Source organism: Heliangelus exortis, chromosome 1, assembly GCF_036169615.1.
Source record: "Heliangelus exortis chromosome 1, bHelExo1.hap1, whole genome shotgun sequence".
Taxonomy (NCBI): Eukaryota; Metazoa; Chordata; class Aves; order Apodiformes; family Trochilidae; genus Heliangelus; species Heliangelus exortis.
The window spans coordinates 1,367,514-1,379,832 of NC_092422.1; the positions used below are offsets into that span (position 1 = coordinate 1,367,514).

Below are 12,319 nucleotides of genomic sequence, written 5' to 3' on the forward strand. Positions count from 1 at the left end.
AATGGGAGATTTAGAAATTTTTAAGAAGAAATTCTTGAATTTCTGAGCCCCTGTCCCAGGGTGCCCAAGGAAGCTGTGGCTGCCCCATCCCTGGCAGTGTCTCAGCCCAGGTTGGATGGGGCTTGGAGCAACCTGGGCTGTGGGAGGGGTCCCTGCCCATGGATGTAGGTGATGTTTAAGGTCACTTCCAACCCAAACCATTCTAGGATTCTGGGATTCCATGCCTGACTTTGGCTGCAGCTGATTCTCCCCACAAGTGGGATCCCTTGGAGGAAGAATGAGAATAATTCTTCTTCAGGTCTTTTCTTAAGGAAAATAGGAGGAATATGACTTGGACTGCTGGAAGCTTAGCAATCTTCTCCTATCATAACTTATTTTAAATTCCTTCTAAATGAATAAAAAAATTAAATTCCAGCTACATATTTCCCTGGGGAACATTACTGGATAAAGTGGAGCTAGAGTTCTGTTTTTTAGGGAAAAAACCCCACAACTATGATGTCTTCTGTACATAGGATTTATGCTTTCTTCAGAGCAACAAAAAAATATTGTTTTATCATTTTGTGTCTTTCTTTGGATTAGTCTAATAGAGAATGAAGTAAATAATTATTGGGGCTATTAAGATTGAGTGATTTAAGCAGTTTTCTAGAACTTCTTTCCCACAGAGCCTTGTCTCAGCTTAGGAGAGGAGATGTCACTTGTCTCTTGCTTAGAAGTAATTTTGATTGACAATCTGTCAAGTTCTGTCACTGGGGTTTATTTTATTTCTAGTACATGCCTTTAAGTAATCAAACAATCTCACTAATATTTTTGGACAGTTGCTTGGAGTTTTCAAGATGAGTTTTGGTCATGTAAATGTGTCCTGAACCCAGACAGCTGCAATAAGAACCTGGGAGGTTTCTTTTGGATATAGGTGGGAAGTAAAATTGAGATGGAGCTAAGAATGGAAATTGGAATTGGGGCTTTATTGGAATTGGGGCTTTTGGCTAACAGCTTGGAACTGGATTGGGCTTTTAAATGGTCAGAAAGGAGGTTTTCTCTAAATAAGACAAAATGTCCAAAGCTGCTCTCAATTTCTTAAATCTTTTTCATCTCAGATTTCTTAAATCTTTCTTGGTTTGGAATCTTTTTTGATTCCCAGACAGCTTCAAGCTCATGAATGGCATCAAGCAACCCCCAGGTCCCATGTAAGAGCTCAGAGCTCTCTGCAAATCCATCACCTGCTTCCCAAGGAATCAGAATTCTCCAGCCCCACAGGGCAGGGAGGTGCCAGGAGCCATCCCTTGACTTTGACCCCCAGCTGGGAAAATCTTTTCAGGCAGACAGGACCTCATTCTGTCACTATTGTGACCCTGTGAAATGGAGAGAAATAAACCACAGCACATGCCCAGGGCATCAAAGCCTCAGCTGAGGGGATTCTCTTCATCCCCTCTCATTCCCAAGTTGCCTCTCCCACTTTCATGGAATCCAGTGGTGCTTCCTTGTGAGTTTGTACAATCCAAAGGAAATGGTCATGAAAAGAAAATTGTTTTCAACGGGATAATGGAGTTTTTCTCAGCTGGAAAAGACCATGTGTTAACACAGCACTGTTAACCACAACCATGGCCCTGAGCACCACACCTCCAGGGCTTGGAAATCCCTCCAGGAATGATGGGGACTCCACCACTGCCCTGGGCAGCCTGGGACAGGGAATGACAACCCTTTCCAGGAAGAAATTGTTCCCAATATCCAACCTAAACCTCCCCTCTTGCTACTTGAGGCCATTTCCTCTTATTCTGTCACTTGTTCCTTGGGAGAAGAAACCAACCCCTCCTCACCCCAACCTCCTCTCAGGGAGTTGTAGAGAGCCAGAAGGTCCCTTTTGGGGAAGAAATTGTTTCTAATATTTAATCTAAACCTCTGCTGGCACAACCTAAGGCCATTTCCTCTTGTTCTGTCTTTTATTCCTTGGGAGCAGAGCCTGACCTGTCCTCACTCCAACCTCCTCTCAGGGAGTTGTAGAGAGCCAGAAGGTCCCTTTTGGGGAAGAAATTGTTTCTAACATCTCATCTAAACCTCTCCTGGTGCAACTTGAGGCCATTTCCTCTTGTTCTGTCACTTGTTCCTTGGGAGCAGAGCCCAACCCCTCCTCACTCCAACCTCCTCTCAGGGAGTTGCAGAGATCCAGAAGTTCTCCCCTCCTCCTCCTTTTCTCCAGGCTGAACACCCCCAGCTCCCTCAGCTGCTCCTGCTCAGATTTCTGCTCCAGACCCTTCCCCAGCTCCATTCCCCTTCTCTGGACACACTCCAGCCCTTCAGTGTCCCTGAGGACCCCAAAACTGAAAGAAGTTTTCCTTCCTCATCTTTTCCTCTGCAGGTTCAGGGTTGCCTCCACTCCTGGGATGCCTGCCTGCTATTCCATAAAATCTCCACAGTCCTGGAAATGGAGAGAGTCTTTTAAACAGGGATCTTTGCTGTAGGACATAAGGGTTTTAAACAGAAAGAGGGTAGGTTCAGGTCTGAGACAAAGAAGAAATTTTTTATCATGATTTTTATGATTTGGATTTATCCATCTTGGAGCAATGAATGACACAACAGGGACAGTTTTGTGTGGTTGCCTTTTAATTCATGGAATGGGGGTGGTTAATGAGCACTTGAGATATTGCAGCCAGTGTCTGAGCTGGAGTCCTTGGTGTTCATTGGGTTGAAGGCTGATTTTACAGAGCTGTGTCCTACACTTAGATAAGGGACTTTATTATCTGTCCCTGAAAAAATCCTGGTGATAGGGCTGCTATTAGGAGTCTATCACTGCTGGAGACTTGCTAGGAACAAAAAAAAAAAAAAAGAGTATTTTGTCTTGTAAATTAATTTAGGCTGCTTGTAGCAATAGAAGCCTTAATCAGATAGCAGGCAGCAGAAGCTCTGTGGGAACAAATTAAATGGCACGTTTTGGAAATCAAGTGTCAGAAGTGACAATCCAGTCACCCCAGCACTGCTGGGAGGCTGAAACGTGGGCCAAGCCACGTGGGTTTTCCAGCTGAAAGCAGCAAACTGAGTTTCCTTTCTTCTTCAAGAGTTTCAAGAGCAGCCAAGTCCTGCAGAGACCTGGTTGGTGCTGCTGGGTTTTTTAGTGCTGCATTGGCTGGGGTGTTACTGAGATGCTCCTGACAATTTTGTTTGTGATCTGGAGCTGGAATCTCATCCTATTCATGGAATGAAGCTGCAGGTGGACCAGAATCCCAGAACCATTTGGGTTGGAAAGGAGCTCTGGGATCTTTGCAAGCACAGAGCAACCAACCAGCTCCAGGGGTTGGTATTTATTTTGGTCAAGAGAAAACAGTGGTAAAAAGAAAGGGAAGGAGGAGACCTGGCCTTGAAGACTTCCAGTGATGGGGAATCCACCACTTCTCTGGGCAACAAGAAGATCTCAAGATTGCTATTAAAGAGAGTTTCTTTCCTTCTATTTCCTTCTATTTATTGGTTAAAATTTTGAAACTGCTCCTTAGCCTTGGGGTTTTTACCACCCATGGTCACACCAAGAGGCTCCTCAGGTCCTCTGGTTGAAAGGAGAAAATGAAACCACTCTAAAAACTCCAGGTCACTTGGTGCTTCCAAAGGGTTGATTTCAGGTTTCCAAAGGGTTGGTACTTAAATGTCAGCTTGACTCCAGTTGAATTATTTCCTTAGTGGGGGTCTAAGAGAAGTCTTCACCTCCAAAAAGGAAAAGGACTTCCTTAAATGTGTCCAAATTTGGGCTTGAAAGCATAAAAAAGCAAGTGATGGATTTAGCAGACCAACCCAAATGTTCCCCATTGAGCACAGAGCCTCAGTCAAGACAACTCTTTGGGCATAGGTGAGAATTATTCCATGATTCCTGCTTCAGAATAACTTTAAAACAGTGGGAAGTCCACTTCTAGAATAAGATGGATCCTTGCTGGAAGTTAGGTGACAGCTTAATGTGTTTAATTCACATCCTGTCCTTCCCATGAAGCTTCTCCCCTTGGCAGCTCTTGGTTAGAAGCAATTTCCCCATCTCCCCACCTCATGAAGATGAGGTGATCAACCTCAAATTGATGGACAGGACATGAGTGAGGTTTGTGTTCATTCCACCCACGTTTTGATGGCTCCTCTCCACCCCTCTCCAGGCAGGGAGAAAAGTCCTGGATGTGTGTGCCCTCCTCTCCTCCAGATCTTTGCAACCACAGCTCCAGGGGTTGGTGTTTATTTTGGTCAAGAGAAAACAGTGGTAAAAAGAAAGGGAAGGAGGAGAGAGCATAAAATGGTTGGGGCTGGGGGGCACTTCAAAGATCATCACAGTTCACATCAAAGTTCATCAAAGTTTCAGCCCCCCTGCCATGGGCATCTCCCACCAGTCCAGGTGCCCAACAGCAGGCAAGGGAAGGGATCCATGACAGGTTGGTTGGTCATGGGGTTTTGTCCCAAAGAAACCCACAAGTAATGGAGGAATCAAAAGAAGAAATGGTTTTGTGGGTGATGAGGGGAGAGGAGCAGCAGGGAGAAGGGAAATGTGGGCTTGGAAAGGGAGAGACATCAGTGGCTGAGCTGAAAGAGCTGTAAGACACCAAGAATGAATGGAGGAGGTGTTGGTTCCACCAGACAGGATCATGGGAGCCAGGGGAGGGATGGTCTCCCAAGTAAGAAGCAGTACAAGAAGAAGAAATGGCCTCAGGTTCTACCAGGGAAGGTTTAGTTTGGATATTGGGAACAATTTCTTCCCTAAAAAGCGACCTTCTGGATCTCTACAGCTCCCTGAGAGGAGGTTGGAGCCAGGGGAGGTTGGTTTCTTCTCCCAAGGAACAAGTGATAGAATAAGAGGAAATGGGCTCAAGTGTCACCAGGGGAGGTTTAGGTTGGATATTGGGAACAATTTCTTCCTGGAAAGGGTTGTCATTCCCTGTCCCAGGCTGCCCAGGGCAGTGGTGGAGTCCCCATCATCCCTGGAGGGATTTCCAAGCCCTGGAGCTGTGGTGCTGAGGCCATGGGGCAGTGGTGGCCTTGGCAGTGCTGGGTTCAGGGTTGGACTGGATGCTCTGAAAGGTTTTTTCCAATCAAAATGTTTCTGTGTGCTTATGTAAGATATTTAATTCCAATCAGTCTTCTCTAGAAGAGATGAAACCAAGTATTGTAGGTCAGATGGTCTGGCTAGGAATCCTACAGAGTCACACAGAATCCCAGAACCATTTGGGTTGGAAAGGAGCTCTGGGATCATCAAGTCCAACCCTTGATCCACTCCCCCCGTGGTTCCCAGCCCATGGCACTCAGTGCCACATCCAGGCTCTTTTGAAATATCTCCAGGGATGGAGAATCCACCCCTTCCCTGGGCAGCCCATTCCAATGCCTCAGCACCCTCCCTGTAAGTAATTTTTTTCTAATATTCAACCTAAACTTCCCCTGGAAGAGCTGAAGCCCAGTTATGGGTGAGAGGAGAGAGAAGGGAGAGGAAGAGGAAGAGGAAGAGGAAGAGGGACAGAGAGAAAGAGAAAGAGAAAGAGAAAGAGAAAGAGAAGGAGAAGGTTCTGGGGAGCCCTTGGAGCATCTTCCAGTGCCTGAAGGGGCTCCAGGAAAGCTGAGGAGGGACTTTGGACAAGGGCCTGGAGGGATGGGATGAGGGGGAAGGGTTTCCAGCTGCAAGAGGGGAGATGGAGAGGAGATCTTGGGGAGGGAGAAATTGTTTGGGGTGAGGGTGCTGAGCCCCTGTCCCAGGGTGCCCAAGGAAGCTGTGGCTGCCCCATCCCTGGCAGTGTCTCAGCCCAGGTTGGATGGGGCTTGGAGCAACCTGGGCTGTGGGAGGGGTCCCTGCACATCCAGGTGTTGGGACTGGAGGAGCTGGAAGGTCCCTTCCAACCCAAACCATTCTCTGATTCCATGAAGAGCCAACAAACACAAATCCTTATAGCTCAAAAGCCAATATAAGGTATAAACATTTCTTGTGTAGTTTTAAACCCAGTGGGTTCTGAGCACTGGGAATTTTCAAGCACCTTTCCCCTGACACAAATTGCCCCAGATTCTGCTACTTCCTTACCTTTCAGTACGTCTGAAAAAGGAGCAAACCACATTAATTTCCCTGCACCTTTTCCCCATCTCTGTTTCCCCTTAAAATAGAAAGGAGAAGTTTTGTTGCTGGAGGTCAGCACTTATCAAAGTGCAGGAGATCAGAGGGGAAGACAGAGTGGATCTGAAGCTATTAAAGCTTCCTTGGTAGCAGCAGTGTTTATCTGAAACTACTCAGCAAATGGCCACAACTTTCATTCAAAACAGCAAAAGATACCACAAGAAGCAAGATGCAGCCCTAGCATGTTAAAACCTACCCCCACCCCAGAAAAAAAAAAAAAAGAAAAAAGAAAAAGAAAACTTAAATATATGGTTCCTCTGCCTGGAATAACAGTGAAATCTTTCAAGAATTGTTTGGGGGGGGAAAAACTTCCCCAAAGCCACAGTTTTCCTGTGGTCTGGTTTATTTCAGGCTTGGTTTAGAGCATCTAAACCTGGTGTTGAAAGTGTTGGTCCCAGCAAAAGAAAAGGATTTTTTTTGCTGAGTTTGATGGTGTGTTAAGTGCTGGTGATATCTCCGAGGGCATGGATGAAATATTTGCTTCTTCATGGCCTCAGAGAACTGTTTGTCATGGTTTTTGGTAGGAGGACTATTCCTTAGGGGTTATTCAGGATTTCTGAAGCAGTTCATGGGATTATTGGAGGTTGCCCAGGGAGGTGGTGGAGTCACCATCCTTGTGGTGGTATCAAAAAGCAGGGGAATGTGGCACTTTGGGAGATGATTTAGTGGTTTGGTGTAGGACTGCTGGTTGGATTGGATAATCTTGAAGGTCCTTTGGTCCTTTCCAACCATGATGGTGAAGATTCTTATGATTCAGGATTTATGTGGGGAGATGAAACAACAGCAAAGACCAGAAGAAGCTCTTGGTGCCCCAAGAGGGTGTCATCAAGATGCCATCAGGGAAGGTGCAGTGACAGGACAAGGGGGATAATTTTAAACTAAAAGAGGGGAGATTTAGACTACATAGGAGGAAGAATTTTTTTTTATAATGAGGGTGGTGAGACACTGGCCCAGGTTGCCCAAGAGGTAAGAGATAACCTCATCCCTGGAAACATTCCAGGTCAGGTTGGATGGGGCTCTGAGCATCCTGATCCAGTTGAAGATGTCCTTGCCTATGGGTTGGACTGGATGAGCTTTTAAGGTCCCTTCCAACCCAAACCATTCCATAATTCTGTGGTTTTCAGTGGTTGACTTTCTTCCCAACATCATGGCATGGACACAGCCATCAGCTCCTATGTGGAGGTAAAAATCTGTGTAAAACAGAGTTGAGAGAATTATGGGGTTGGTTTAACACCCCTGTCCAGGTTGGTCAGGAGGGAAAGTGGGAAATCATGGAGCTTGAGTGGGCTATGGGGACCTCCAAAGCAACAAAAATGCTGGAAAAAGAAATAATTATCTTCTAATGAAGTGGAGAGTAGGCAGGGATATTTGGGATTTAAGGTCTTCATCACTAATGTGCTGCTTGCAATCACAGGATCTGCAAATAACTTTCTGAGGAGCTTCTTGATTGCTAAAAGGCTGTGGAAATTCCTGAGCACAACCCAGTTTTATGTTTAAAAAAAAAAATAAAAATCTGTTAAACTGCTGCTTACCCAGCATTAACTACAGCAATTTTTAATTAACCTGATTTAGAAGCCAAATATATCACTGATGAAAATGAGAGGGTAGAACATGCAGACATTTATTCCAGTACAGTGGTCATGAGTGTTGAATGTGATTTATTCAAATGAACCTTAAATTTTTGCTGCAGTCTTTGAGTGCCAGGTTTTAAAAATGTGCAAAGAGAAAGGGGGAGCAAAGCCCCACCTATTTTATTTAATAAATAACAATGAGATTAATAAAAAAAAAAAAAATGGAGTGTGACTAGATTGCTAATTACCTCTTTCCAGCCTTTGCTGGCAACCAGCAGGCAGTGTCAGTGGAGCTTGGCATGGAAAAAACTCTCCAAGGGTCATTTTGTCTGTGGTTGGGTTTGCTCTGGGACCAAGGCCAAGGAGGTGCAGGGAGGTGGCTGTGAAACAGGAAAACCAAACCCTCCTCCAGCAAGGAAAAGCTAAAATGTCCTTTTTGGTCTATTGGAGGGGTGATGCTCTTAGGTGCTGTTGCAAGGAGCAGGGAAAAAGCCAGGAGGTTGTTTGGGGGTTTTTGTTTTCCCTTGGAAAGACTTCCAAGAAATGGAGGGAGAGGAGTAACCAAAAGCAGAAGGGAGCAGAGCATGGTGTGGAGGTTTTTTTCTGTGGTCTTCATGGAGGAGAATTTCTGATATGGGTCCTGCACTTGGGTCACACCAACCCCAGGCAATGCTCCAGGCTTGGAAAACTTGGAAGGTGCCCCAAGGAAAAGGAGCTGGGGGTGATGAATAGTGGCTGAATATGACCCAGTGTGTGGCCAGGTGGCCCAGAAAGGAAGAAGGATCTGCAGAGGGATGTGGATGGGCTGGATTGATGGGTTGAGGCTCTGCAGAGGGACCTGGAGAGACTGGATCCATAGGGCAATTGTCTGAGGTTCTGCAAGGCCAAGTGTCACATCCTGCACTTGGGTCACACCAACCCCAGGCAATGCTCCAGGCTTAGAAAACTTGGAAAGTGCCCCGAGGAAGAGGAGCTGGGGGTGATGAATATGACCCAGTGTGTGCCCAGGTGGCCCAGAAGGCCCCCAGCATCCTGGCTTGTATCAGCACTGGTGTGGCCACCAGCAGGAGCAGGGCAGGGATTCTCCCCCTGGGGTGGGCACTGGGGAGGCTGCACCTGAAATCCTGGGGTCAGTTTTGGGTCCCTCGTGCCAAGAAGGACATTGAGGGGCTGGAGTGTGTCCAGAGAAGGGGAATGGAGCTGGGGAAGGGTCTGGAGCAGAAATCTGAGCAGGAGCAGCTGAGGGAGCTGGGGGTGTTCAGCCTGGAGAAAAGGAGGAGGAGGGGAGAACTTCTGGATCTCTGCAACTCCCTGAGAGGAGCTTGGAGTGAGGAGGGGTTGGGCTCTGCTCCCAAGGAACAAGTGATGGGAAAAGAGGAAATGGCCTCAAGTTGCACCAGGAGAGGTTTAGATTAGATATTAGAAACAATTTCTTCCCCAAAAGGGACCTTCTGGATCTCTACAACTCCCTGAGAGGAGGTTGGAGCCAGAGGGGTTGGTTTCTTCTCTCAAGGAACAAGTGATAGAACAAGAGGAAATGGGCTCAAGTGTCACCAGGGGAGGTTTAGGTTGGATATTGGGAACAATTCCTTCCTGGAAAGGGTTGTCATTCCCTGTCCCAGGCTGCCCAGGGCAGTGGTGGAGTCCCCATCATCCCTGGAGGGATTTCCAAGCCCTGGAGCTGTGGTGCTGAGGCCATGGGGCAGTGGTGGCCTTGGCAGTGCTGGGTTCAGGGTTGGACTGGATGATCCGAAAGGTCTTTTCTGTTCTTTTAATTGGGTAGCTGGGCACCTAGAGTGGATGAAAGAATTGGGAAGAAAATCTTAACTGTGAGGGTGCTGAGCCCCTGTCCCAGGGTGCCCAAGGAAGCTGTGGCTGCCCCATCCCTGGCAGTGTCTCAGCCCAGGTTGGATGGGGCTTGGAGCAACCTGGGCTGTGGGAGGGGTCCCTGCCCATGGTGTGGGAGTTGGAATTGGATGATCTTTAAGGTCCCTTCCAACCCAAATCCATCTGGGATTCTATGAACATCTGAAGTGATGGGGCAAAAATACCTTCTATGTATCAGATAGGACACTGGGTTATATTTAGGTGGGAAAAGTCAGGAGCAATTAGTGTTTGATTTAAGTAAATGATCTTTTAAATAGCCTCTAAAAAGCAGGAAAAGTTTCTAGAAGTGTTCAAGGCCAGGTTGGATGGGGCCTTGAGCACCTTTGTCTGGTGGGAGGTGTCCCTGCCCATGGCAGAGGAGTTGGATCTGGATGATCTTTAAGGTCACTTCCAACCCAAACCATTGACTCCGTGACCCTAAAAAGTTGTGGTTTGGGGAAGTGCTGAGCACCAAGGACTCAGGCTGGGTGCTGAGCTTTGCTGTTAGGATGCAAAGTGCTGTGATGCCCAAGCTATGGTGGCTGCAAGGGGACCCCAGAAGAACCTTTCCAATTGAGCTGTGCTGGTGGGTTTTTGGAGCTGAGTTCTGCATTCAGGGTCTGTATTTTTCTTGAGTCTTTTCTTCAGACCTCATTGACCATTCCTTCAGTATGTGTTCTGCTTATCACCCTCTTTTTCTAGAGGAATAAAGGGGAAGCATTGATGATGTCTGAGTCTGTAGGACACGTGCATGGTGCTACCAGTGCCTTGGCCACCTGAGAATCCAGCATTTTGCCCACAAACATGGTTTATTCCTTTCCAGGGATCCTCTTCTCTCTCTGTGCTGATGGAAGTGTAATTTCTCTTTTTTTTTTTCTTTCTCTTTGCAGGTTACCCAACGGGTTATCCCACTGCTGCCCCAGCCTACAACCCAAACATGTATCCAACCAGCAGCCCCGGCTACGCCCCAGGTAAAAATCCAGACAAAATGGATCATGTTGAAAGGGAGGATTTGCCTTTTGCTGCTTTGGTGTACAAAATCCAACAGTTTCCATGTGCTTGTTGGCAAATAATTTCCAGGGAAGGGGCCTGTGGTGAGCTTTTTCCTACCTGACTTTCCCATTCACTTCACCCTCTCCCCTGGGGATGGTTCCCCACGTTGCAAAGCAGTCGAAATGATGTCTTAATCCTAATCCCAGGAATTTTATTGTCCTCATTGCTGTGGTCTCTGAGCATTGGTGGCTTTTAATATTTCCTGAATACCTCATGCTCCTTCCCCCTTTCTTGGCCTTCTCTCCTCCTTTCCTGATGTAGATGGTGAAATGTCACCAGCTGTGTCCTCTCGAGTGTCTGGATCCCCCATGCCATCTGTGTCTTTACTGTCCCCTGCTTTCCTGTGGCATTAATGGACTCTGGGTCTCCCCTAATGTCTTCTGCTGTCCATCTCCTGACCTTCACACCACCCTAAAATGGCTTTGCATCATTCCCAAGATGCAGAAAGCTCTTCTGGCCAAGCCTGGGAGCTCCTCTGCCTTATCCTTGGTGTGCTGGTTGTCTTTGGAGGCATCAGCTGCACTTCTCCATGAATCTTGTTTTCCCTTGGCTTTCCCACTTTGCCCAGTTGTTTCCCACCTCTGCTGCATCATGTCCATTTGTCATCTGCCCCTTCCAGCTTTTCATCAGGGCTTGGCCAGGCTCTGTCCTTCATTCTCTTCTCCATTACCCCCCATCTACGTCTGAGAAGCTTCACTTGGAGGTTCAAGCTCTTCATTTTTCAGGCAGGTCTTCATTTTTCATCCCAGCCACATGGTTTTTTTTGCATCCTCCTTTGAAGTCACTCTGAACCATCCAACCTTCCAGGCTGACTGGGAACGTGTCCATTCCCTGGAGCTCAGCCCTTTCCCTGGAGCCCTCCTCTTTCTGCCTTCTCCAACCTTGGCAATTTCTCCTCCATCCTTCTCCAACCTCACCAATTTCCCCTCCATCCTTCTCCAACCTTGGCAATTTCTCCTCCATCCTTCTCCAACCTCACCAGTTTCTCCTCCATCCTTCTCCAGCACAGGTGAATTCTTTATCTGGTGGAACCAACACCCCCTCCATTCATTCTTGGTGTCTTACAGCTCTTTCAGCTCAGCCACTGATGTCTCTCCCTTTCCAAGCCCACATTTCCCTTCTCCCTGCTGCTCCTCTCCCCTCATCACCCACAAAACCATTTCTTCTTTTGATTCCTCCATTACTTGTGGGGTTTTTTGGGACAAAACCCCATGACCAACCAACCTGTCATGGATCCCTTCCCTTGCCTGCTGTTGGGCACCTGGACTGGTGGGAGATGCCCATGGCAGGGGGGCTGAAACTTTGATGAACTTTGATGTGAACTGTGATGATCTTTGAAGTGTCCCCCAGCCCCAACCATTTTATGCTCTCTCCTCCTTCCCTTTCTTTTTACCACTGTTTTCTCTTGACCAAAATAAATACCAACCCCTGGAGCTGTGGTTGCAAAGATCTGGAGGAGAGGAGGGCACACACATCCAGGACTTTTCTCCCTGCCTGGAGAGGGGTGGAGAGGAGCCATCAAAACGTGGGTGGAATGAACACAAACCTCACTCATGTCCTGTCCATCAATTTGAGGTTGATCACCTCATCTTCATGAGGTGGGGAGATGGGGAAATTGCTTCTAACCAAGAGCTGCCAAGGGGAGAAGCTTCATGGGAAGGACAGAATGTGAATGAAACACATTAAGCTGTCACCTAACTTCCAGCAAGGATCCATCTTA

General features: G+C 47.3%; 1 protein-coding gene across 1 annotated transcript in view; it reads left to right on the forward strand.

Annotated features, from left to right (window-relative positions):
- The window catches only part of FAM168A (family with sequence similarity 168 member A), a 200,625-nt gene that overhangs the window by 143,093 nt on the left and 45,213 nt on the right, over window positions 1-12,319 (forward strand). The window contains exon 3 of the mRNA XM_071758941.1: window positions 10,437-10,517. Coding sequence (XP_071615042.1) covers window positions 10,437-10,517 — 81 coding nt within the window. The remainder of the gene's footprint in view (window positions 1-10,436; window positions 10,518-12,319) is intronic.